A 27,241-nucleotide genomic window follows, 5' to 3' on the forward strand; every position below is an offset into this window, starting at 1 on the left:
TACTGCACATGACAGCAGACGAATACGAGTTAGTCTCAGGATGCCTTCGGCTTTTCTCAGCTAATGATCTGATTTTTATTATTCATGTAGAAACATTCTCATCTTAGGTAATCACACGTATCTCAAGATCTAGATTAGGGTAAAATAGTGAAGTCTTCCTTCAGGCTGTGTTTGGTCGTTTGGTTGCTTATATCATGATTATTTGAGTGTTTTGTAATAGCGTGTGTGTGTCTGTGTGTGTGTGTATTGGGCTTTGTAAAAAGCAAAGGACTCTGGCTGAGAACCATGTCAAGATGTAAATGAATTGATCTCCTGTCAGCCATGATGATAATGAAGGTTCTAGAGTCGGTTTGGCATTTAGAGACGTTAGTTGTGTAGTTGTTGGATATTTCTCTCTCTCGGTTGGTACAAATGTTCCCACAAAGGTGTGTGAAATATGGAAGACTACCAACTTTTAACTCCCTGGGTAGAGGAAACTAAAAGAACCAGACTATTTGGTTGTTCGGGTTCCAGTTAGCGTTAGGTGTAAGAGTTGGGTAGCGTTAATTAGCTGTGTTCATAATTGTTGCAGTAATAAAACATCCGTCTTTAAATTTAAAGGTCAATACGGTGTGTGTGTGTGTGTGTGTGTGTGTGTGTGTGCGTGTGTGTGTGTGTGTGTGTGCATGCAGCAAATTCTTAATACAGTTGATTCTGATTCAACTTTTGTTATGTTGCATTCTGTTGATATAAAAGAACGCATCATTGGAAGAGTTGACGGTTTCATCTCCAATGTTTTATATTTATATCTTAAAATTTCCTTGATGTTAAGTGTCCGTGTTTGACATTGTAAAGCCAGTGTGTGTTTGTGTTATTTAGTACTATTTTAACTATTTAGTACTGTCAAATTACACTGATTTATTATTAATCATATACTTATAATCTTTGCTTATTTCTTGGGTTAATAAACGTAAAATTTGTTTAATCTGTACATGCAGATTTGTAGTGTATACATTTAAGAGTCTCGTCTTTTTGTTGATCTTATGTTGGGAATGAATGAGTTAAAATTCTGGATTTTCTCTAAATCCAATTGATATTATTACACAACGATCTAATTAAACAAGCTTGATTTCCCAGTTAGGCCTTCAGTCCTCTCAAAGGGAAATAAACAAATATAAATGAAATGTAAGTTTCCTTTAATGATGTTCATGTAAATGTCTTGTAATGTAAACATAAGATATGAAAAGGGATGTCCAAAACCAAGACCAAAACCTGATGTTTATTTAGTTATTCTTCTTTAGTCTCGTCGTTTCAGGATGAACAATCTAATAAAAACATTTAGTAGAATCAACCAATCCAATATATATAGTAGAATCAATCAAGCAATCCAATGAAAAATATTATAGCACACCATAACCATTGTCTGGCTTTGATATATAAAATAAATATTTATTTTTTATTCAGTCAATTGGCCATGAAATTAAAAGATCCTAGCTAGCTACATTAGTGGGCCTTTAAAACAAAGCTAAATCTATAAAAGTGCTGCAGTGGCAATTAATCCAGCCAGGTCTGCCAATGGATCTGATTTCTACTGGGAGAAATGATCAGCTGGACGGTTAGCAATGATTTATCGTTGTGTCTTTTTCACATTGGCTCATTGCGTTACAGTTTTTTTAACAGTTTATTGCTTTTCGTGGGTTTAAAGTCAATTTATCCCTAAGAATCTGTCTACCCTGACAGTTAAAGTCTAAGTCTAAGTTATTGCATCTGATTACGTTTGCGATATTACTGTGGAATTCATCATTTCTATTTACTTGCTAATTGCTTAAAAATGATCCAGTATGTAGTTTTAAATAATACCAAGTCCCTCAGGGAAATTTCAGTTGCTTGTTAGTGTAAAAACTAACAAGTCAGAGCATTACAGAAATTACAGAGTATATAAATTTCATACTAAATAGTTACTTTAATTAATTAACACAAAAAATCTTTCTCGGGTAGTAATGCTGGGGTTAGTGTGCAGAGTTGACCAGGAATACAGCACTATTGGAGAAGACACAGTTAAGGGCTTTGCTCAAGGGCTCAACAATTACAACTTGGCGATGCTGGGGCTCGAACCCCCGACCTTCCGATCAGAAAACCAGTGACCTACAGACTCAAACCATTTGAGCCACCACTGCCCCTAATCTCATTATACATCTGACAGCAACCTGATGATGTCAGGATAGAAACCTGGGACCTTCTGATCAGTAGTCCAACACTGTTCTGCTTGCTTCAAGGCTGATCACTGGTTTATATTAATGTGCCTATTTGTTCTATAGTTATGGATTTTGCAACATGTTGGATCGATAATTCCTGAAAAGCACTCCAAATTTAAATCCTTAAAGGGACTCGGTTTGGTGACATCACATGCCTTAATCTCCAAATTGTTTACGCGACAGCTACCAGATCACTTGCAATGTAGTTTTTTTGACAAGCTCATACCGGAGTAACCTCACGACTTGAGGTTATGAATTTTGATATGATATGAATTTTCCAGACTTGTTGTGGACTGCAAAGATTTCTCTTGAAACTCCAATAATTTGTCAAGATGTCAAGAATTGCTGTATTTTTATTTCTTTTTTTATATATCATAGACAAGATAAAACATTACCCATTCTCAGTTTAGAGTTTTTAAGAGTCACCCCTGTCCTGGAAGTTTTGGATGTCTTCTTGTGAGCAAACTTCTTCAGTCCCAATAGTAAATAGCTAAATTTCTTTCCATCAATCTTAGCACTGCTATCAAAACCTAAGCACTCAGCAGTCTGTCTAGGGCGACCCTCAAATCTCTTCATCTTTCCTATTTAAGCACACTACATTGGTGGTGAAAATAAAGCATTCTACTGGCCTATGTAGTACACAAGATATCAATTCTAAATTTAGACACCCAGTCTAGTTATCTAGCGCAGTATTGGTTGGGAGGCGCTCCAGTCTTTGACTGATTTAAGTTAAGAAATTCTGAAGTTATATTGTAGCAAATTGTAGGAATTTTGTGTTTTGGTTTTAAGAATCTCTATGATCCCACTATGAATAACTTACATACTCCTACAAGTATAAGTACAGTGAAAAATTGTGAGAAGTGGAGAATGTAGGAACAGCTAAGTTAGAGGAACTTGTATGGTGGAGGCTCCACATAATCTATAATAAATTAAAGATGTTATATAAAAACATACGAGACGCTGAAGTTTTCTGTGAGAAGTTTCTGCAACTTTTAGAATGAATCTCCAGTGTAAACATTTATAGCAGTTAGAGAAGTTTGTTGGTTTTTGTGGTGGTGCTGTCGGTGCCAGTTTCCTACCCAGTGTTTAGATGTTATAAAATGCATGTGGTGTTTATGTATATGGGAATATCTGCTCTGTTTTATCTGTCTTCTGAAGCGCTTTAATCGCTTGAGCCTCCAGGCTCGGGAAAAGTGAGAGGCCCCTGGAGTGCTGCTGAGGCTTATGGGATAGTTGTGAAGCCTTTGGTCGTCCAACGTCAGCCTTTTTCTCTAACGACACACAAATTTCTATACACACACATCACAGCACGTTTTTTTGTACTTTTAAGTAAGTTCTCCCGCGATGCGGGTCTTCAGGAATTTTCGAGAAAGTCAAGCCGCTTATAAGCTGTGTGTGTTGATTCAGGGATTTGCGGTTCTTAAAGGAAAATGCCACCTCGCACATCATGTTTGCTTTAACTTTTAGATTTTTAAGCAGCAACTTTTTGTCCATCGTGTCTGTAGATACCTTCTGTAGTTGATCAGGGAAATTACTCTTGTCTTTTCTACCTGAAACAGAAACCGAGGCACAACAGAAACACCGTGCATGACTTCCATCTAATCACCGACTTGCTGGCCAAGCCTGAGAGACGAGCATGTGTCCTTATTACCATCAGTCTACCCACATACTAACAAATGAACAGTCAGTCTGTTGTCCTGCAGAAGGCATTTTGCTGGCATGGTTTGATTTCACATGTTCCCTTTAAGAGAGATGTTTCCTTGCAAAATGATACGACCTTTTTTGCTTCTGATATCCATCCTACTAGGAAACGTTTCTATCCTGATGTCAGCGCTTTTCCAGGATGACCCCACCCCTGTCCACAGGTCATGAGGGCACAGCTATCAGATCTTAAATCCTTTAAATATCTATGTGAGGTTTCAACTCGTTTCACCACCATCAGGAGGACGCCAGCTGTGGAAAGGGACTGTCGAAAGATTTGTAGAATCTATGCCAAGGTGCACTAAAGCATGTCTGGCTGCTTGTGGTGGCCAAACGTCTTACTAAAACCCTTTGTTTAAGACTCTTTATTAAGACACGTTTTTTTTTTCTTTTAGATTGAAGATTGTTGTGGTTCTATAGATAGCGAATCGTTGGGGTTCCCAAATTTGAGTTCTCTTAGTTGTTACTGACTAATTTGAGCCAGTAACAACCAAGTAATTTATTTACTGTGGTTTGAGAGGTGATTAGATTTAATTGATGAAGAATGTATTGTGTGATATATACTTCTCTCAAAGCTAAAAAGCTAATTTGTGGTACAACGAGGATTGGTTATCTTGTTTGCTCGGTACTGGGGCTCTGCAGATGTCTAACATCTTTATTTGAAAAGTGGGTTTGTTTGAGGTGGCTTGAAGTTTACTTCCCATGGCTTACTTGAGTAATATGGAGGGTATTTCAATGCCAGATATTTCGATTAACATTTTAAGGACTCAACACAATGGCTTAGTGGTTAGCACTGTTGCCTCGCACATCCAGAGTTTGGGTTTGGGTTTGAATCTCATCTCCGGTCTGTGCTCTTCTCGTGCATGGAGAGTTTCCTCTGGGAGCTCTGGGTTTCCTCCCACAGTAGGCTGATTGGCATTTCCAAATTACCCATAATGTATGATTAGTGTTTGTTGGCACCCTATTCTGGATGTCCACCAAGTTCTCCAGGAGAGGCTCCAGGCCCCTTGCAACCTCATACAGGATACATGGTGCATTTTCTGTTCATTATTTACAGAAGACTTCAAACACAGTACGGTAATGAGACCGCAGTAAAACATTTAAATAATGCAAATGTCTTAAAGAAGGCGGACTGTTTGGGAATGATGATTCAGGCTGAGGTGGCTCACAGCCCACTGCAGTTGTTCCTGTGAAGGATTCAGCAACTTGAACACCTGATCCTTGAAAATCGAGGGATAACTTTTTGCCAACTTGTGGAAGAAACACATGTCAGTGGGAACTGTACACACAATCATTCACATAGTCCTGACCTCACTCCAAGCCTTTTTCACATATTTGGGCCATTAAAGGACCAAAAAAAGAAAGAAACTTTCTAAGCACTAGTGAAATGCTGGAATAAGTGATTTAGGATTATCAAAAAGTCCCAGTTTGACTAGAATGCCTGTCATATCACTGCCAGTTTTTATTAAGCTTACAAGGACAAGAGGATCCATAGCAGGACCAGAAGGATTCTGGGACAAGAACGTGTAGATCACACATTCTGTTGTTAATGCTAATTTTGCCAGGTATAATTACCCTCTGTAGAGTTTGCCTCTTACCTTTCCTCTACTTGGTCTTATTTGACATTTCTCACTCCCTTAATTATCAGTAGCACATTGTGCCGAAGTAATTTCAAGAAAAATCACACTTCTGTTAGATCTTTCCCCCGACTTGTTTTCATGTGGAGGCTAAGGAGGTTGTCAGTGGTGTAATTAAAACACTGCTATAACACCTCTCAGTGCAAATGAAATTCCTCCAGGAAGGATCTGTGAAATTCATGTGCAAATCAGTTCCATAGTCAAACAAAGAGACACCTTTAAAAAAAAAAAAAAAGAAGAAGAAAACCTGTCAAGTAGTAACTGCTGCTTCATTCACATTGCTATCAGAAGTCCAAAAGCAGGTATGAACTTCAGGCTTGTGCATCCAGCGTGTTGTCGCAGGGGTCAGATTTTGGACTTGAAAGAAATCTGTGATTTATATCGTATTATACTTGATTTGCGGTAATTGCTTAACATCTTGAAGATCCACAATATTTTTATGAGCTGAAGGTTCATAAAAGGCGAAGTGTGATCTTTAGTGAGACCTTGTGACATTGATCAACTCTTATTGTTTCGCCTTCAAGCTACAGTATTAACAGATAGTCCTCCCATGTAAATATCATGAACAGCTGTCACTGGGGACGACGAAACACAGAAGTGAGTGCTTGACTCGGTTTTCTTTGCTGAAGGCCCAGCTTTAGTATCTAGCTCAAGGTCTCTGTGTCTGCCCAGGCCTCTCTCGGATATCTCCCAGGAGGATCGGCTGCATTTCCGGCATGTCTACGATTAGAACGGCGGAAATTAGGTCAGATGCATTTTATATGAAAGCTATACTCAGCTGGCTGAAGACATCCTTAAAAAAAAGCCCATTTCCCTCACAGATATCTTCGGACAGGAAGCCAGAAGTCTCAGGTGCTGCTTTCGAGATTAGCTGAAATGGTTTCTGAGGCTATTATCTGAGTTCTTTTGTCAACATTGTTCTTTATATTGGGACACCATAGACTTTTTTCCTTTCTTTTTCCACAGCTTTTCTCTAGATACACTACTGTATATGGACAAAAAGTATTTGGCCAAACTCACAATAAGATTGTATTTGAATACATATATTTCAATATGAAGTCTGTCCCCCTTTTACAGCTATAACAGCGTCCACTCTTCTTGGAAGGCTGTCCACAAGATTTTGGAGTGTTTCTGTGGGAATTCGTGCTCATTCATTCTGTAAAGCATTTATGAGCTTGGGCACTGATGTTGGATGAGAAGGCCTCGCTCGCAATCTCCGTTCCAGTTCATCCCAAACGTGCTTCATGGGGTTGAGGTCAAGGCTCTGTGTTCGGCCCAGTTAAGATCTTCCACACCAAACTCATCAAAACCATGTCTTTATAGTCCTTCCACAGTCATGTTGGAATGGAAAAGGGCCTTCACCAAACCTTTTTTGACACAAAGTTGGAAGCATAGTATTGTCCAAGATGTCTTGGTTTACTGAAGCGTTAAGATTAGCCTTCACTGAGGAGAAGGGGTCTTATTGAAACACCTGATTTCAGTAATTAACAGATTTGACCAAATACTTTTGTACATATAGTGTATGTACGCAGGAACACACACCTGACTTAAAATTAAAAATATCAAAAGCTTTTATCACCTCAGCTAACTAGCGCCTACATAGCGCTATAACCCTTGTTACTTTAGCTTGTTTTTATTAGTGTACAGTAATAGCATTTCTCACCTCAGCTTGCGTTAGCACCACAGCTTTTACTCGTTACCTTCACATTAGGTTACTGCCATAGCTTGCTACCACAGATTTAGAGCTGCGGTTCTCATTAGCTCAATTAGCTTTGTCACTTTTATTACCCCAGCTTGCCCGATTAACACAAGCCTTTGTTAAATCCATTGTTACAGAAACCTGCTCATTTATCACCATAGCTTAGCACTTTGGCACTGTTCGTTCAGTTAGCCTTCTAGCTCATAGTTGTTGAGTTTATCTCACAGCTTAGCTTGCTCGCTTAGCATTAAAACTTTTAAATATATGAACAACTTTCACATAAGAATTTAGTCACGGTCAAAAATGACGCACATTTTCTGATTAGCGGTCGTAAAAGACATAAGGACACACACTTACAGAAGACATGTCTTTCCAAGCAACGACGGCAGTTGACCCTTCAGGCAGTCTCACCCTTTTTTGTTATAGTTGTCTCAGAGTGTGACTGCTAATAATCTTAAAAGTCGAGCGAAATGCTCTGCGTTGCATATAAATTCACCTGACTTGATGTAGATTTGTCCAAAGCCATCAACACGCACTGATTTAAGCGACAGCAGTGCTAGCCGCGAATCCTGTTTACCGAGGGTTCGGTGGTGAGACGAGGAAGCGTAGATGAGAAGTGACTGCGGACCTGGCTGACATTTTGCGCTTGTAGGTGCAGGATGTTGTCTAACACGCTGCCTGCTCCTGTTGGGGCTTAGACGTTGTGTGAGCAAACCGAATCTGAGAGCGCGTCCTGATTTACAAACCCTGCTCGTAAGGCTTCCTGGCCTTTCAGGATGATTTTCGAAGCATTCGGGTTCTTTGGTTTGGCAGGTGATTTGGCAGGATGTTGTTTAAAGACCTATCAGACATGTGCTAACGTTAAATTTTTATACCATGATATTTAGATAACCTTTATCACGCTGTGCACATGACATTTGCTAGCTCAAGTCAGGGAGAAAAAAAAAACACATGAATAGCCTTATTAGTCGAGTTACCAACCAGAAGTTAATTATTTATAACGGTGCACGCTGAAGCATTTTATTGGTCAACAATTGAAACAAAACTTTTATGTGTCATAATAAGACAGATCTAATTTTTTTAGTCAATTTGTAGATATGTTTAATATGCTTGTTCATTAACCCTTCCATGTTCTTTTCCCTTTCTTTTCCGACCCCCAGCTCCCAGCGGACTTCAGCAGGCTCCACCTGGCTGACGGGATCCACCCTCAGGTGACCCACGTCTCCTCCAGCCTCTCAGGATGTAGCATCACCAGTGACTCCGGGAGCAGCAGCCTGTCCGACATCTACCAGGTAGCACGCACCATCCGACACATGTAGACATGCTACAATACACTTTTCAACTTCCTTTCCTAAATAGTCTCTTTATTTTTGCTGGATAGTTCTTGCTATTGGATAAGAGCGTGAATGATTGCAAGGGCTTGCTTCTCTCTGTCAATATTTATCGTTTAAATATTTTCCTTCCTAGAATGACCCCTAAGAGCCGTGATGTGCTATCGAGTCGATCGCTTTGTTTAAAGAGAACCGACCTGGGTGTAACTATCCGTGTGTGTGTGTGTGTGAGCCTTCTTCAGCTCTGATTAATTGTGTTTGGCTACGTGTTTGCTCTGCTGCTTAATTGATTTACTGAGTACATTGGTGATGTGCGCATTGGATTAGAATGGCTGTATGTGTGTGTGTGTCTCACATCTGTGGTCTTGGCCTGATGGCCATCTATTGAAGTCTTATTAGTGGTTGTGTAATGATGTAGTGAAAGGAGCCTCTTTCCCCCAACAACACTTCTGATGCTCCCTAGTGCACGTCATTCTACAAACTTCTACCCCAAACCCCAATGCACTCCCTACTTCACTCCAGACTCCAATACCTCTTACCTTAACCCCCAAGTGCACTTCAAGCGAACACTATTTCACTACAGACTACAGCTCCTACCCTAACTCCCCCCTAATGCACCCCAAATACTCCCTACTGTACCACCTACCATAACTTCCCCTAATCACTCGCCACTGCACTCTTGACTCCTGCACCTTTTACCCTAACCCTAAATGCACTCCTATATCCCCCACACCTTCTTTCCTTGTGCCCTGCTGCACTCTTTACTCTTAACAACGCCTACCGGGTAATGAATGCCCTCTTGACACTCCACATCCCTTTTTCTGCACTTTACCTTATTCCGCCGGACCTAGATCTCCTTCTCTTCATTGTTCTCCCTCTTCCTGCACTCATGAACCTGAGATTTTAAGGCACGCATATTAAGCTCTGTAGTACTGAAGGACTGAGATTTCTGTATGAGTCGTCTTTAGCTGATTCACTTGTAATGCTTGGAGACAGCCGGGTTCTCCTGTTATCTCCCTGACGGTATCCCACAGTGCTTTGGGGTTTGGCCCAAAGAATCGGCCCTCGTTCTCAGGGACACTAGCAACATGGCTGCCTTTTTTGCATTTAAATAAATCATTGCACAAGTTCTTCAGAGGGGCTTGAAAGCATTGATCCAAGAATAGCCGTCTGAATTATTAATGTTCACTTCACGCTCATCTGATCCGTCCAAACAGCGCTACGGATTGCACTCAGCGGCTGAAAAATAGATCAGCCCGTTTATCGGCGAGGCACGGATTTACAGCGACCGCCGGCATCTTCCCTGATTAGCTCTTAATGGTTTCCAAGGCAAAACATCTCTCTAGCTGCTTAACGTACATCACTCACGATGGTCGATTTACACCTTGGCTGAAATCAGCAGGGAGCATAAATTGAATAAACTCAGTGTCCTGTTCGTGTAGCTAAACGTTATGTACCGGAATTGTCTGTATTTATGGTCCAAGGCATTACATAATGACGTAATTATTTCTAAGCGAACATAGGTTGTGTTATGATGAGATATTTGCGTTTCTCTTACTTTAATGTAAGAATACATTTGTAGGCAGCACGGCGGTGTAGTGGTTAGCACTGTCGCCTTGCTCCTGCAGGGTCCGGGTTCGATTCCCGGCCAGGTTCAAATCCCGTCTGTGTGTGCGTGGAGGTTGTACTTTCTTCCCGTGCTTGGTGGGTTTCCTCCGGGTGCTCCGGTTTCCTCCCATAGTCCAAAGACATGCAGGTAATCGGTGAATGAGTGTACAAGTGTGTTTCTGTTTGTACCCTGCCCTAAGTCACCTGGGATAGGCTCCAGGCCCCCCACGACCCTGAACACAGCGTTAAAGACGATGAGTGAGTGAGTTAGTGAGAGTGAGAATACATTTGTTAATTAATATTTTCAGTTTTTTTTTTTTCTGATTTTTTTTTTTTAATTATGAATGGTGGGGTAATTCAAACCCAAAAGAAACTTTAACAAAGAAAAAAGAGATGCATGGAGCTACATTTTGATATTTTATCAAGATGTTCTGAATATATTAATATTCAATTCAATTGAAGTTAAATAATTGAACTACATACAATACAATAAAATCTGTTACAATTAAATTATGGATAAATGAAGATAAACAAAAATTTATATAAACAAAACAAACCTAAGGATGATGACAGGAGTCAATTTGGGCAAATATGTCACCCAGAGGGCATCGTGGGTGTCTTGCATCAGGCAGATAAGAGGCATCGCTCGAGCACCGTCTCACCCTGTAATGGCTAATGCATGGTGCGCAGCTCTTTTTGTTATTATAGTCTGTGAAGTGAGCGAGGTAGGCGGCGGTCTGCGCTTACCTGCATGCACAATTAGCTGCCGGTGACGACGAGGTCTTTTAAAGCGGGTGACGTCTGTTTTCTTGCTGCTCTTTTCCTTGCTCCGTGTTTTGATGGCTTGCGGCAGCTCTCCCCCTCTGAGGTGTTAGACGTGACCTGGTCGACCGTCTTTCTCGAGTTATTGTTATGGAACTGATGAAGAGGTTTGATGTGAGACCTGAAGAGAGTCTATTTTTACCTTGTTAATTTTCTGTGCTTTTCTAGTCATCTAATGTTGGTGGGTTTTATAGATTTGGGCTTTTTTCAGAGCTCACTTCTATACTTAGGATTTTTATTTCGGATCATATTTTTTATTCATTGGTTCGCTTGCTTTCATAAGTACGTCCATTTGTTCATTGCGATGGTTTTGGATGCTACTACTGGGTCTTATTTTAGAGTTTTGTTGCTGCTGTTGATTTTAATTAGTACATTGCATTTTTTCCCTCTTCACTATTTTATGTGGGTTTTTAAAACTCTATCCGTTCATCATGCATCCATCCATATTGGAATTTATTTTTCCTTTATTGAACTTATGGATCTTAGATTTTAAGATTATAAATATTTTTTTGGAAACCTACATTTAATCCATCCTTTAATACATCCATCAGTCCGTCTATCCATCCATTTTTCTTTTGCTTCATTTTAGTGCTTTTTTTTATGCTACTCCTGTATCTAAGGGTTTAGTTTTCTTATATATCCATCCATTCATCCATCCGTCTGTCTATCTATTCATCCATCCATTTATCCAGCCAGCTATTAATTCTTTCACCTTACATTTGTTTTATTGCTGTGGTTTTTGATACTGCTGTTGGAGCTTAGATTTAGAGCAACTACGTTATTATTAATAAAAAAATTTATACATCCATCCATCCATCCATCCTGTGTCTTATTTTATATTCACTTATTTCAAAGGTTGTTGATACTAATCCTTAATTTTTGTTTTTAGGGCCATCCATTCATCCATCCATCCACTTTCTTCTTTAAATTAACTTAATTGCAGGAATTTTTTAAGTTACTTCTAGATATTAGTTTTTTGGTTCCAAGGTATCCATCCATCCATCCATCCATCCATCCATCCATATATCTATCCATCCATATACCCATATTTATATCTTAAATTCGCTTTATTGTTGCGGTTTTTGATACTACTGATGGAGCTTAGATTTGTGGTTTAATTTAATTGTAGATATTAAAAAAAAATAAAAAAGTATATTGATTCATCCATCCATGCAACTTCTTTTTTTATGTTTACATAATAGCAAATGTTTGATACTACTCTTGGATTTTAGTTTTAGACTTTAAAGTTATCCATCCGTCCATCCATCCATCCATCCCATCCATCCATCCATCCATCCATCCACCTATCCATATAGCTACCCAATTTCCTAATTCCTATAATTTTATTAATTGTAGTAGTTTCAATGATGGAAACCACTCCATTATTAACTAGATCTAGGTTATTCTTTGATCCATCAGCCCGTCTGTCCGTCCGTCCGTCCACCCAATCATCAGTTATTTCATCTCTGTATCCCCCTTAGTTAATATATGCTTTATTGCCGTGTCATTTGATACTATTTTTAATAATTCTAGTTTATTATGAAAAACATCCATCCATCCATTCATTATCTTGAGTTAAGGCTTTTTTTTAATTATTATTATTTTTTTGTTTCCTTTCGCTTGTGTGTGTTGTATGAAATAGGGTTCAGTTGAGCTAGTACACTTAGAAAAATGTCTGTATTAGGGAAGTGGTGTCTGACGGGAAAAATGAGACCAGTAAAAAACATCTGCACTACCCTTTATTTATTTTTATTTTTTTAACTGTTGTTTAATATAATTGCTGTGAATTGTAGTTGCCGCATCATAAAAAAAAAAAAAAAAAGTTGTATTGATTTAATCTCTGGCAAAATCGGTAAAAGTGCTTTCTTTCACTTTTACCGATTATTTCCTAATCCCGCTGGTTGTGCCGTTCGCCCCCTAGGCCACGGAGAGCGAGCCAGGCGACATGGACCTGAGTGGCCTCCCCGAGACCGCCGTCGACTCCGAAGAGGATGACGACGAGGAAGACATCGAACGCGCCTCTGATCCGCTCATGAGCCGAGACATCGTCCGTGACTGCCTGGAGAAAGACCCCATGGACCGGACCGACGATGACATCGGTGAGACACGCCCAAACGTGACTGAAACGCTCGCAATCAGAAGCTGACAGTGAAGTTTGCGACATAAAGGAAGTTGTGACTTAAAAGTGCAGAGAGAGAACTAAGAGCTGTGGGGAGATGTCACGAGGATGGAGAGGTGAAGCGAGTTCATGTCACGGTGCACTGAGGACAGCGGTTGGGGGTGGTTGGTTGGGGGTGGTTGGTTGGGGGAAGGGGGTGTGTTTAATATGTTTTCTAGGTCAGCTGCGCGACAGGGCTTCCCTGAGCGCATTAAAGTTTGATTTGCAGGCCGTCGCTTCACGCTGACAATTTAACACAAACCAGCCAGCACCCAGACATGCCGCGAGCAGCAAGGGGGCAACACACACACACACACACACACACACACACTCACACACACACTCACACTCACACACACTGCGGACTCACCCGGACTGTCGCACACCAGCTTGAGCTGAAGTTGATTTATTAAAAGTAATAAGTGACAGGAAGAAAGTGAGCACATCTTCCTCCCTGATGGACGCAGTAAACACAGACACAACGTCAGAAATCAATTCTGAATTATTTATTTTTCCTTCATGGATTTTGTGATCTGAGGACGAGGGATGAAAAGTGACCTTCAAGCTGCAGAAGTCCTGAGCGTGCTCTCGCTCTCTGCATCACTTCCTCTTTATCTCTCCTTTTCCTTTTTGTTATTGCTTTGTTCTGTCTCTTTCTCACTCATTCACTTCACCTCGTTCTTTCTTTCTTTCTCTATATATCACTCTGTATCTTTGCTTCTGTCTTCCCTCGTTTTTTTTTCTCTTACTCTTTGCGTCTATTTGTATCTCTGACCTGTCTCTTTTTCTTCCTTATTCTCTCACTCGCTCTGTATATTTCAATTTGTCTTTCTGTTTTTGCGTTCTCTCTCTCTCTCTCTCTCTCTCTTTTTTCCTCTATCTCATTCTCTTTTTCTCTTTTCGTCTTACTCTGTAGCTTTTTATTATTTTTCTCTTTCTGTGTATCTCTCTCTCTCTCTCTGTATCTTTTACTTTTTCTTAATTTTCTCTCTCTCTCTCTCTCTCTCTCTCTCTCTGTCTCTATTTCTTTATTTATCTCTATTTCTGTCTCTCTCTCTTATTCTCATTCTCTCTCTCTCTCTTTCCCTAAATTCCTCTGTATCTTTTTCTCTTCCCGCTGTCTTTTCTCTTTCTCTGGTTCTCTGTCTCTTTTTCTTTTTCACATTCTCTGTATCTCTCTGTCTCTTTCTTTGCCCTTGTGTTTTTCCTCGTTTGTCTCTGTATGTCTCTCTCTTTCTAATGCTCTCATTGTTTTTCATTTTTTTGGTATTATTCTGTATACAGTATGTCTCTGTCTCTTTTTATCTTTCTCTTTCAATCACTCTCTCACCCTTTCTTCCTCAAAATCTGTTTTTTTTACTTTCTCTCTCTTTGTTTCTTCCTCTTGTTCTCTGTATTAGAGTCTGTCTCTTTGTATCACTGTGTCTCAGTGTTTTTGTCTTTTTCTGCCTCATTTTTCATCTCTCTCTGTCTCAGACACACACACACACATACAGTAGTTTTCCACTTTGTAACATGTCTTCCTTCTGTCTCGCCCCTGTTCCCCAGAGCAACTGCTGGAGTTCATGCACCAGCTGCCAGCCTTTGCCAACATGACCATGTCGGTGAGGAGGGAGCTGTGCGCCGTCATGGTGTTCGCCGTCGTGGAGCGAGCTGGAACCATCGTCCTTAACGACGGCGAGGAGGTCAATCCTAGTTAATTCTGTGCTCGTTAAAGTACAAGACAATACCTTCAGTATGATAAAATGTGACTATAATGAAACATAGCGCATATAAAATAGCTTGTATCTGCATTGTGCGCGTAGCTGGACTCGTGGTCGGTGATCCTGAACGGCTCGGTGGAAGTGACGTACCCCGAGGGCCGCACCGAGATCCTCTGCATGGGCAACAGCTTCGGCGTCTCGCCCACCATGGAGAAGGAGTTCATGAAGGGAGTGATGAAAACCAAGGTGGACGACTGTCAGGTGAGATCACCGACATGACGGCTTTCCTTTTTTTCTTTCTTTTTTTTTTTTCCTTGTTTAACTCACGTCGAGTTCGCCAAAAGACACGATATAAATAAAACGTGTTTGTCAGTGTTGCACGAGACAGCAGCCTTTATAAAAAAAAATAAAAAAGTAAATAAGTGAATTAAATTCTGGTTGTTTGGTTGTTCAGGGTTTCTAGGCAGCCTGAGAAAGTCTCTATTGTCTTCTTCGCCAATTCCATTTAGTTCTTACAATAACTCCTTTTATGGTGCATTAAAATAATGAGCGTGTGTAAGGTACCCTGGGAGCGAATTAGACAAAATTTGGCATTAATATAAACTTTGGCAGCGTTTCAGTCCACCAGACTCATCGTCACTTGTGTGTGTCATCAGCAGCAGTGCGGAAATTGTATTTTTATTTATTTATTTATTTAACAAATCCAGACCGAGAATAAAACATGTTGGCAGTCTGTACCATTTAAGAAAAAAAACAATAATAATTTAGTCCTAAAGTTTGTGCCCCCTCACTAGGGGTTTTAACAATTTTTCTCCTTTATGAATTTTTTTTTTTTTGGGGGGGGGGGATTTCAGATTTCGCTTCTGGATGATTTTCGGCATCTCCCCGGCAGCACGCTCAGTTTTTAATGATGTTCTTTACTCTATTTTTAAAACTCTCTTTAAATGTGCTAACATTTGTTATTATATGTTTTTCCCCCAGCTTTGTGAAACATCAATACTTTCTATTTTAGGTCGCATTTCCACATCGACGTTCTTCATGCTTTACATAAGTTTTAAAGTAAACGTTCTGAGCGTCGTACCTCTTTAGGTAATGCATCGGAAACAAGTCCAATAAATTAACCAGTGGACGTACTGTAAGCCGGGACGCAGACTCTTAAGTGTGTAAATCCTGGTTCAGAGCTGAAGTATCATGGGCTGTGGTGTAACAGGAAAACACGTACACCGATTAGCTGTAACATTAAAACCCAAAAACGTGACGCTCGGTATTTTGGCCTCCACAGTTCTGACTCCACAGGACCTCTTGGGGTGTGCTGTGGTGTCTGGCACCGGGACGTTGGAGGTGAATCCTGTGGCCTCTCGGCAGATCAGACTTGTCTGTCCAGAGCATTCCATGGATGCTTGATTGGATTTTGAGGCCGGATCAATAGCCTTAAACTCTTTGCTTGTTTAACCCTGAGTGTGCTGGTGCCTTTCTCTTGTGACTACCGATAACTTTTCCGATCTGCATTGGCTTTTCTGTGGATTCAGACCGGACAGGTTGGTCCCATTAAGGGATAAATGAGCCTATCACCAGTTTACTGGTATATAACTGATATTTAGTGTTATACATTTCAACTGGTGGTAATGCAAGTGTTGTGATTGATCAGAGTATTAAACATTGGGCTACTTTCTTTTTTTCTTTCTTTCTTTTTTTTCGCAACCACAGAGTTACTTGCAGGAAGTGATTTTTATGGGTGAACACAGTTCAGTTGTCAGGTTCATGAGCCTGGTTACACTCTTGGATGGCTGTGGCATCACAGGAATTAAACCTGCAAGTTCTTACTCGCAGTTGTGAAGGAATGAAACTTCTATATATTAGATATAATCGTTTTAAAGTCTCCAGATGTATGTTTTGTCCGTTAAATTGTATCAGCGTATGAATGTTTTAATTATCTTGATTTTCAGCCTTTAAAAAAAATAAATAAATAAAGACACGTGTTCTCATTGACAAATCTTGCAACCTTCTGTCTTTTTCTCAGTTCGTGTGTATAGCGCAGCAGGACTACTGCTGCATCCTGAACCAGGTGGAGAAGAACATGCAGAAGGTGGAGGAGGAGGGCGAAATCGTCATGGTGAAAGAACACCGCGAGCTCGATCGCACCGGCACCAGAAAAGGACACATCGTCATCAAGGTGAGAGTCTGAGGACCTAGTTAACAGGTACATCGGCATAAAAAAAAAACAACTGACATGTTTATTCAAACAGGACTAAAATGATGTTCCGTTTAAATAGAGCAATAGATATCCTGTGAACTTTGCTTTAAATGCATCAGGAGTGATATGTGCCTTATTGAGGATGAAGTCGAGAGATTCGGCTCTTAATCGTGCGATCGACAGATTAATTACATGACCGTATATCAAGCATGTGGCGTCATCGATTCTGCAGCCTGATAAAACATCTGCTGAAAGGAGCGCAGTGATGTTAAAGTCAGTCTGCAAACCAAATGAGTGAAGACACTTTTTAGATTGCAGGTAGACTGAAAGGTCACAGAAGCTATCCACTTCGCACATATTCACTAACGAAGCCTGATCGAATCGTTGCTCCATTCCGCAGGGCACGACGGAGCGTCTGACCATGCACCTGGTGGAGGAGCACTCGGTGGTGGACCCCACCTATATTGAAGACTTCCTGCTCACCTACCGCACCTTCCTGTCCAGCCCCATGGTGGTGGGCAGGAAACTGCTGGAGTGGTTCCATGACCCCAGCCTCAGGGACAAGGTAAAGAAATCTAGACATTGCATATTAAAAAAAAAATACAAATCATGTGTGTATAGTCTTCCTTAGTAATAATAAGGCTTAGGAGTACAGATTAGAAGGTAATGGGTTTTAATATCAAGAACAAAGATAATCCTAGTAAATACAAAATCCATTTTTTAAATTATGCTTTTACTTATTAAGGTAAAACAACTGTCTGAACCTACAGTAAGCCTACTTTACTATGTGAAAAAGTAATTGCACCCATCCAAACTGTGATTACCACATTTTTTTGAAAAGCAGAAGAAGTTAAATTTCACTTGCCACACCCAGGCCTGGTTACTGCCAGACCTGTTAAATCAAGAAATCACTTAAATAGGGCTTGTTTGACAAAGTAAAGCGCGCTAAAATATCATAAAAACCAACACATCATGCTGCGATAAACAAAGTAACAGGCATGTTTAAGTCTGGTGTCCAATTACAGAGCCATTTCTAAAAATGATATTGAATTATTTAAAAAGTGTTGTTGGTCTTTCGGCTGCTCCCAGCAAGGGGTCGCCACAGTGGAATACCCAGTCCGCACTACAACTTGGCACAAGTTTTTACGCCGGTTGCCCTTCCTGACGCAACCCTCCCTTGGGACCGGCACTGCATCTAGTGGCTGGGAAGCTTGGGCACTGGCTGGGAATCGAACCCGGGCCTTCCGCATGGCCGGCGAAACACCTACCACTGAGCCACCAGTGCCCTATTGAATTATTTAAAAATAATTAGAATAAAGTCTGAAAAAATAGGAAAGGAAGGAAATACTTTTTCACAGCACTGTATCGTACTTGCTTTTAAAATGTGCAGTATTTTATGATTGACAGAAGACATTTCCTCATTTCCCATATTCATTTATTATCTAAGTAACAGATAATATACTGATTAGAAAGCCAAATACTTAAGGACAGAATGAATACAGCTTGTAATGATATAAAAAGTGGATTTTTGCAATAAATTCTTCATCTGATCTCGTGCATGGGTGCTTGTGTTCCCAGGTTACACGGGTAGTCTTGCTGTGGGTGAACAATCACTTCAATGACTTCGAGGGCGACCCTGAAATGACGCACTTTCTCGAAGAGTTTGAGAACAATCTGGAAAGGGAGGTCAGTGTTTTTTTTTTTTATTTAATAAAAATAAATCTTTTCTTGCTACAAATGTTTTTGGAACAATGTTGACCGACCTTAAGCTACAGTAATCTTTCTGCTCCTGTGTGTTGAAACAGAAAATGTTTGGGCACTTAAGACTGTTAAACATAGCCTGCGCTGCCAAAGCCAAGCTGAGGGTGGTGACCCTGACTAAGCCGTCACGCGAGGCTCCTCTGGCCTTCAGCCTGCTCGGCGGTTCGGAGAAAGGCTTCCGCATCTTCATTGAGAACGTGGAGCCGGGCAGCAAAGCTGCAGAAGCAGGCCTCAAACGTGGAGATCAGGTACTTCTCATGACGTCCTGTAATTGAGCCATTTCATTTTTTTTTCCCCAACAATAAAAAATACAAAAACAACAATTGACATTGGTGATTTGTAGGAACTAATAGTTAAGGATGATGAGAAGGGCAGGGATGGCTCAAGACTGTGGGTTACTGATGGCAAGGTTAGGGGTTCGTGTCCCAGCATTGCCAAGTTGTGCTTGAGCCTGTTGAGCCCTTGAGCAATGCTTTTAACCATATCTGCTCTAGAGGGCGCTGTAACCTGGCTGACCCTGTGTCGTCCCATCCCCCTCTAGCCAAGAAGTGGCAAAAGATAGCCATATTAAAAATTGGTTGTTTGTGTGACAAGATTAGCAACAACCTCATTTCCCCTCCCATCTGTTTCAACCACTCAGCATTCAGCATCACCAGAATTTTAATTACTGGCCTGATCTTCTCTCATCATCTGCACCTGTTTGTCACTGGTTCATGCCTTAAGTTAGATGTTCTTTTATGTGGGTGAATGATTCATAGGTTACTATGTGAAAAAAAAACATTCTTCTGAAATTGCTCAGAAAGAGGGACTGGCCTGAGAATGAGAGCCAAAAATTAGGGCGAATAAAGTTCTTTAGGAAGCCTGGAGAGCTATTCCTCAAGACTAATTTAAAAGAGTATGTCTCTTTGGAAACAAAATACGAAGAAATAAGGAGGGGGCTCAAGACTTTTTATATATATGACAACAAAAGCACTCTTGATTCTGGTAGTTACTGTAAAACCCTGCAAAATGAAATGTGACTTGCATAGCAAGCGAATACACTCTGGTCCTCTGTGACACGGTGGCTTAGTGGTTAGCACTGTCACCTTGCAGGGTCCTGGATTGATTGCCGCATCAGTGTCTGTGTGCATGCTAATACTTGGTGGGTCACCTCCAGGTTCTCAGTTTTCCTCCCAAGAGACCAAAGACATGCAGATTAGGCCAATTGGCATTACCAAATTGCGTGTATGTATGTGTATGTTTGTGTCCTGTGGTGGATTTGCATTGATTGGGCATAGGCTCCAGTCCCCCTGTAACCCTGTATACGGGATAAAGCAGTAGAGAGGATGAGTTGAGATAACATGCATATGCAATTAGTCTGCACTTAGTGGCTCAGTGTCCAAGATCTGTTGACTCTTTAAAAAACATGTTGATAATCCATAAATATATCATTTTCTCCATGTTCCTCTTAGATCCTCGAGATGAATGGACAGAACTTTGAGAATGTACAGCTGTCCAAAGCGAATGAGATCCTGCGCAACAATACACATCTGTCTATTACTGTGAAAACTAATCTCCTAGGTAAGTTTTGTACAAGAAAAAGCCAAAGGGTAAAACGCAGACCGCAGTCGGGCTTATCGCTGATGGATATCAGATCGAAAACTAATTTGAAATGTGCAACTTATAATACAAAATTCTTTTAAGAGTGTTTATATTGGATTATCGCTTGACTCGAGCTTTAGTCAATAATCAGCAAACCTCCATGCTTCATTAGGTTGCAATCGGGGTGAAAGCCGCTCCGAGATCAGCTCTTTTGAAGAAGTGTAATGAACGTATCTTCTCTGAGCAAACATAATTAAGCCACCATGTTTTCTCAGTGTTTAAGGAGCTTCTGGCTCGGCCGGAGCATGACCAAGAACCTGACCATGACGAAGAGCTGGACAGGAAGAACGGCGCTCCTCACATTCCCAAGATCGGGGATATCAAGAAGGCAAGCCGTTACTCCATCCCAGACCTGGCCGTGGACGTGGAGCAGGTGATGGGTCTGGAGAAAGCAAGCAAGAAAGCCAAGGCCAACACGGTGGGAGGGAAGAACAAGCTCAAGAAGATCTTCGACAAGACTTTGACCAGTATTCTTCCGCCCAAGCCGTACAAGTCAGTGAACATGCATGTATACAGCATACGTGTATATAATTGAACAGTATCACACGATAGGGAGTGCTGTGGTATTAAATAATCATGCCGATATTCAGCACAACAGCACGGCCTTGAGTGTGATACTGCAAATACCATTTAATATTGACAATTTAATTTAAGCACTTATTTTTCTCCACCAACACACATCTGCTAGGATTGGCAGACATACAATTGAGCTGGTGATGGACAGTTAGTGTAATTAACAGGGGTGAAAGGTAAAAGGTGAGAAGAATAAACCATGGACAATCCTAAGAAACTTTATTTTACATTTCCATTCATTTCACTTTAGAATCTCGGCTACCTTGCCGGTTGAATCCGAAATAACTTTCAACAATAAGGTTAGTGCACTATGTAGGGTGTACAATCCCTTGATCTACACACACCAAGTAGTGCCCTTGATCAGAGAAGGGTTAGAGAGGGATTTGGGATTTAGCCTAAAAGTTTCATAGCTCTCATTAGCCGTGAACGGAACAACACGGCAATTCAGACCAACTTGAAGCAGTTATTAAGTAGACAAACTGTTGTTTAAGATGATATATTGGTATCAGGTGTGTTTTCTTGCTGAAAGTTTTTCCGTGACTGGTTTTGTGGGTTTTGGCAGAAAGCTGCTCGCCCTTCTTTCCAGTACTGTAGATCATACCGACCTACTTTCACTCATGTTGCAGATCGACAGCTAGTGTAATTAACGACTGTTAGAACACCTGTGATGCAGAGTAATATATGTATAGTTAAAAGTCCCAGTGCTGTTACGCTCTATTATCCCCGCTCATGGATTGCTTCTCTACAAATCAGATTACTTGGTTGGAACGAATCTGATTTTGATTTGCACACATTTTCTCACACCTTTCATTTTAATTTCCCTATTTTTCTTTCATTTCTGTAATGCTGATTTGCGACACTGACTCATCGTATAGCATGGCATGTCTCTAACGGTTTATTACGTGGTGTGTTCCACAGCGATGTCGCTGTAGGCCAGTCTCAGGACGACAGCATTGTCGGAATGAAGCAGTCGAAACAGATCCCTCCTGCTCTCCCGGTTAGCGGAAACCTATCGTCCAGCAACCCGGACTTGCTACAGTCTCATCATCGCATACTCGACTTCAACAACCAGCCAGGTAACACCCGGAAATTAAAGAATCTTTACGAGACGGTAAACCGTACAATATTACCAAGAAGATGTGCTTCAGATGTAAAATTCAGGAATTCACGTTTTGCAAAATTTCCTCTTTTCAGAACCCGTCCCTAACAGTGAGTACACGATTTCACGTGCGTCTTCAGAAACCGTCCTCTTCTCTTCTCTTTATGTGATTCCCCCCAACCCCTTTATTCCAGGGTGTTTGCTTGCTTTCCAAGATCTTGATTTGATTTAATTCGTTCCTAATCATGTCTTTCGGGCAAATCTGGTCGGTGTTGGAATAGAAGCGCTTTCTTATAGGGATGCCAAAGAATGCTAGCATTAGTAATAATCACTCTGTTTCCTGTTCTAACGCTAATCGCTGTATTTTATCAAACTGTGTTTTTGCTTATAAACTGTAATGTTGCTTTAATCCTAACACTGCCCATTCTAATGCTAAAGCCTGAACCGTGAGTTCAGTTTAGCGACTCATTAATTGCTTAAATCGACCGTGACTCATGCGATGCACACTTTACTTGAAATTGATTCTCTTAAAGACTTTGCTCGCTCACGGCAGTGTCAGGATAAAATCAACTCCAGATTCCGGAGTAAAATTACAGATTTTTATTTTATTTTATTTTAATTTGCTTTTAGTGTGTTTATAATGAAAGGAAAAGGAAATGCTGATTATTTGATGCCGCATATCTGACCATTCGGAATTTCTTTGCCTTTTTTTTTTTGTTTTTGCCGTATGCTTTTTCTCAGACATGTCGGACCAGGTGCTGCGGGTCTTCAAGGCTGATCAGCAGAGTCGTTACATCATGATCGGCAAGGACACCACGGCCAAAGAGGTCGTCGCTCAGGCTATCAGGGAGTTCGCTCTGACCGCCGCCCCTGAAGCGTATTCGCTGTGCGAGGTGTCCGTCACTCCCGAGGGTGTAATCAAGCAACGGCGGCTTCCTGAGCAGCTCTCCAAACTGGCTGATAGAATCCAGCTCAGCGGCAGGTATGACCTTGGGTTAAACGCAGTCGCAGGGAAAGTGTTAAACCTAGAGTATACTGTGCATTTACATACGTTTTGGCTTTCAGACTGGACTACATACGTTAAATACGTTCAACAAATGCATAACTATAATTATTTACATAGCTTGACCCTGGATATCTGCTTTACTATCTTCTCCAAATTTGAAGGTACTACCTGAAGAGCAATATGGAGACGGAGACGTTGTGCTCGGACGAGGACGCCCAGGAGCTTCTGAGGGAGAGTCAGATCAGCCTCCTGCAGCTAAGCACGGTGGAAGTGGCGACTCAGCTCTCCATGCGTGCCTTCGAGCTTTTCTGCGCCATCGAGCCCACCGAGTACATCGTCGACCTCTTCAAGTTGCGGTCGCGCTTGCCCGGACCTTCCAGCCTCAAGCTCTTCGAAGAGTCCATAAACCGGGAGACCTTCTGGGTGGCCACCGAGGTGCTGCGAGAACCCAACCAGCTGAAGCGCATGAAGATCATCAAGCATTTCATCAAGATCGCCTTGCACTGTCGCGAGTGCAAGAACTTCAACTCCATGTTTGCCATCATCAGGTGAGAAAAGAACGACTGGGGCGCTGACTGGGGTAGAATTTTATGCCCACGCTTTGTGCACTGTCGTCCAATAAAAGTGTCAGATTTCACCATGATTCACCCATCCATGTTTTTCAGCGGTCTAAATCTGGCGCCCGTCTCCAGACTGCGAGGAACCTGGGAGAAACTTCCCAGCAAGTACGAGAAGCTCTTCAGCGACCTGCAGGACCTGTTTGACCCGTCCAGGAACATGGCCAAATACCGCAACGTTCTCAACAGCCAGAACCTTCAGCCGCCAATCATCCCTCTCTTCCCAGTTATCAAAAAAGACCTCACCTTCCTCCATGAGGGTAAGACAGGACAGATTTACCAGCAGACATACTATCCTCTCACTTGATGACACTCTTCCTGTTTCATGGCTGCTTGTTATAACGAGTGTTGCTCGAGCTTGACACCATCTCACCCCTTCTCAGGGAACGATTCGAAGGTGGACGGCCTGGTGAACTTCGAGAAGCTGCGTATGATTGCTAAGGAGATCAGACACGTGGGTCGGATGGCGGCCATCAACATGGACCCGGCGCTGATGTTCCGCACCAGGTGAGTGTTGTTTGCTCAAACTCCCGGTCCTGTCCTCACTTCAGGCTGCACTTCACTGAAGAGCTTCTAGTGCACTTTGAGCACACCTGTATGTACGCTGGATGTAGAGCGTCACGCATTTACACACAAGCTTCCACTCAAGGTTTCTGATTGGCTGCTGATGTTTCTGTAAACCTGTGTTTGGTTGTTGTATCATGCTGGAATAAATGTTCCTTATGTCTTAGTGGGTCCGTGGTGCTGCTCACCTTGGTACTCTTTGTCTCTTTCTTATCATCTAAGCATATCTCACTCTCTTTGTCTTTTTTCTTCCTCTCTCTCTCTCTTGGTCTATCTGTTTCTTTTTTTTTCCTCCTATGCCCACTACCCCGCCCCCCACATCACTGTTCGTGGCTGTTCCTTACAGGAAGAAGAAGTGGAGGAGTTTAGGGTGAGTCTAGTGACCTCTTGGTGACCCTTGGCCCGATGCCTCCTTGCTCTCACAGATTCCTCCCTTTTCATCTTTAATTTCAGCTGCTTCTTCATTATTTCCTTTTGTTCATATATATATACATATATATATTTTTGTTACTTTGGTTTCAGTGTGCCTCCCGCTCCTCGACGAGGTCGTCCTAGAGTGTGATGCAGTCACTTTTGCTAGTCTGGGTCATTGAAATAACCTCGCACTTTAATATTAACCAATTCTGCACGAACATGATGCCACCATTTTATTATTTTAAAGTAATGATGCGACCTTTCATGATCCACTTCAGCAAAAGTGACGTTCTCTAACACGTTTAACCTCCAACTGCGCTACTCACCAGAGCCGCCCGCATGTTTTACCAGGTTTTATTTTCAGTGCAAGTTTGCTGGTTTGGTTCAAGTTGACAATTTTCTGTAACTTCATCCAAGCTTTATATTGAAGGTGAAACCCACAGTAATTTATTATGGCATGAAAACGTAAAAACTTTAACCTATATCAGGTTGCATAACCATTTACAGTGTGGTACTAAAAAACTGTTTGATTCGAATGGGTGGGGCATAGAAAAAAGGGTTTCTCCTTTTATATGAAAGACCAGTACAGAGGTCACACCTCATTCACTATGACTGACGGTCAAAGATGCCACAACTTCTTCACCGAATCTAATAAACAGAAGCCACACCTCCTTTATTAAATCTGATACTAAGGCCACACCGTCTTTAGTAAGTCTGAAGACAAGTCACACATAGAAAAGAACGAGGCCACACCTCCTTCACTAAATCTGATATAAATAGGCCACACCCCCTTTACTAAATCTGATATAAAGAAGCCACACCTCCTTCACTAAATCTGATCAACTGAGGCCACACCTACGTCACTAAATCTGGCACAAAGAGGCCACACCTACTTTACTCAGCCTGATAGGAAGAGGCCACACCTCCCACACTAGGCCTGATGGAAAGTGGCCGCACCTTTCCTCACTAAGTCTGATAGAAGGAGGCCACACCTCCTTCACTAAGTCTGATAGAAGGAGGCCACACCTCCTTCACTAAGTCTGATAGAATGATGCCACACCTCCTTCACTAAGTCTGATAGAATGATGCCACACCTCCTTCACTAGGTGTGATAGAATGAAGCCACACCTCCTTCACTAGGTGTGATAGAATGAAGCCACACCTCCTTCACTAAGTCTGATAGAATGAGGCCACACCTCCTTTGCCAACTTTGATAGAAAGAGGCCACACTAACATTATTTAATCTGTCAGAAGCCTTTTTACTAGGTTTTTACATGTAAGGATTGCTCGAGTAAACCTTCTGTATCCATCGAAAAACATCTGGAACCGTTTCAGTTGCCATTTCTTACTCTAACTCCACCTTATTCAGTCTAAAAAACAAAAACCTTGCTCTTCTTTTCCCTTTTGCCTGATTGGCTGAAATGCAAAATGCATGGAATTTCCTAAGAATGCAAGGAATGTGACTTTCTGCATGTCTGTGTCTGAAAATAGTGTGGAGGAAATGCTCCCCTCCCAACAACCATTCTTACTACTGTGCTTGTGTGTGTGTAGCTCACTGAGCCAAGGCAGTGCCAATGCAGCCGTACTGGATGTAACCCAGACGGGCGGGCACAAAAAGCGCGTAAGGCGGAGTTCTTTCCTCAATGCCAAGAAGCTGTACGAGGACGCCCAGATGGCACGTAAGGTCAAGCAGTACCTGTCTAACCTCACACTGGAGACCAACGAGGAGAGCCTGCAGACGCTGTCTATACAGTGTGAACCCTCCATAAGTACATGTGAGCCTTTGTATTTATATTAAAACCATGAGATCTTATTCCACCCACTGTGTGTGTTGACTGCATACAGTCACCTGCACATCTGGATGACCTTGTAATGCTACTTGGCCTAATCTCATGTCCCTCTCACAGTGCCTAAGAGCTCAGGGGACAGGAAGAGGCCAGACACCTCGCCAGTGGTAGCACGAGCCGCCCTGCATCCACGCCAGCAGCTCCAGAAATCCAGCCAGGGTCTGCAGGTGCCAACTGTTGCCCTCTACCCATCCCGCAAGAAGGTCCCTGTCAAAGACCTGCCACCGTTTGGTAAGATTTGCTGGTTAAAGTTGTTGGTTTGGGGATCTGGGGATCCAGGTTTAAGCCCCAGCGTTGGTGGGTTGCTACACCCCATAATACCCAGTCACTGCATGCAGTGTCAGTCCCAATCAAGTTTTATATACTGTCTGAAGGTGTTTGAAGACGTAAGATACTAAAGTTATTTTGTCACTAGTTTTTAGCAATAATTAGCAGTAATACTGTATTACACAGTATTATACATCTGACACAAGGATGGTCTTAGTTGCAAATAGTTACCAACTTCTTAAATATGCTTCATACGGTACATAGGGTCCAATTTGAGAACCATCAACACGTTACTACAATAAGTTGCTTATGGAAATTTGCTGACTGCTTATATACTGTATAATTTCACTTTTCATGTTTTTAGA

General features: G+C 41.6%; 1 protein-coding gene across 11 annotated transcripts in view; it reads left to right on the top strand.

Moving 5' to 3' along the window:
* rapgef2b (Rap guanine nucleotide exchange factor 2b) overlaps nt 1-27,241 on the top strand; it is a 120,764-nt gene that overhangs the window by 84,810 nt on the left and 8,713 nt on the right. For 8 of the 11 annotated variants that reach the window (XM_053505517.1, XM_053505516.1, XM_053505523.1 and 5 more), the window contains 19 exons: nt 8,432-8,563; nt 12,954-13,131; nt 14,739-14,875; nt 14,996-15,154; nt 16,914-17,066; nt 17,488-17,652; nt 18,666-18,773; nt 18,893-19,096; nt 20,300-20,408; nt 20,705-20,981; nt 21,981-22,138; nt 22,257-22,271; nt 22,903-23,143; nt 23,329-23,715; nt 23,833-24,044; nt 24,168-24,291; nt 24,695-24,718; nt 26,314-26,537; nt 26,670-26,840. In XM_053505517.1, coding sequence (XP_053361492.1) covers nt 8,432-8,563; nt 12,954-13,131; nt 14,739-14,875; nt 14,996-15,154; nt 16,914-17,066; nt 17,488-17,652; nt 18,666-18,773; nt 18,893-19,096; nt 20,300-20,408; nt 20,705-20,981; nt 21,981-22,138; nt 22,257-22,271; nt 22,903-23,143; nt 23,329-23,715; nt 23,833-24,044; nt 24,168-24,291; nt 24,695-24,718; nt 26,314-26,537; nt 26,670-26,840 — 3,178 coding nt within the window. The remainder of the gene's footprint in view (nt 1-8,431; nt 8,564-12,953; nt 13,132-14,738; nt 14,876-14,995; nt 15,155-16,913; nt 17,067-17,487; nt 17,653-18,665; nt 18,774-18,892; nt 19,097-20,299; nt 20,409-20,704; nt 20,982-21,980; nt 22,139-22,256; nt 22,272-22,902; nt 23,144-23,328; nt 23,716-23,832; nt 24,045-24,167; nt 24,292-24,694; nt 24,719-26,313; nt 26,538-26,669; nt 26,841-27,241) is intronic. The other 3 variants (XM_053505518.1, XM_053505521.1, XM_053505520.1) reach the window with 2 other exon arrangements.

Source organism: Clarias gariepinus, chromosome 10 (assembly GCF_024256425.1).
Source record: "Clarias gariepinus isolate MV-2021 ecotype Netherlands chromosome 10, CGAR_prim_01v2, whole genome shotgun sequence".
Taxonomy (NCBI): Eukaryota; Metazoa; Chordata; class Actinopteri; order Siluriformes; family Clariidae; genus Clarias; species Clarias gariepinus.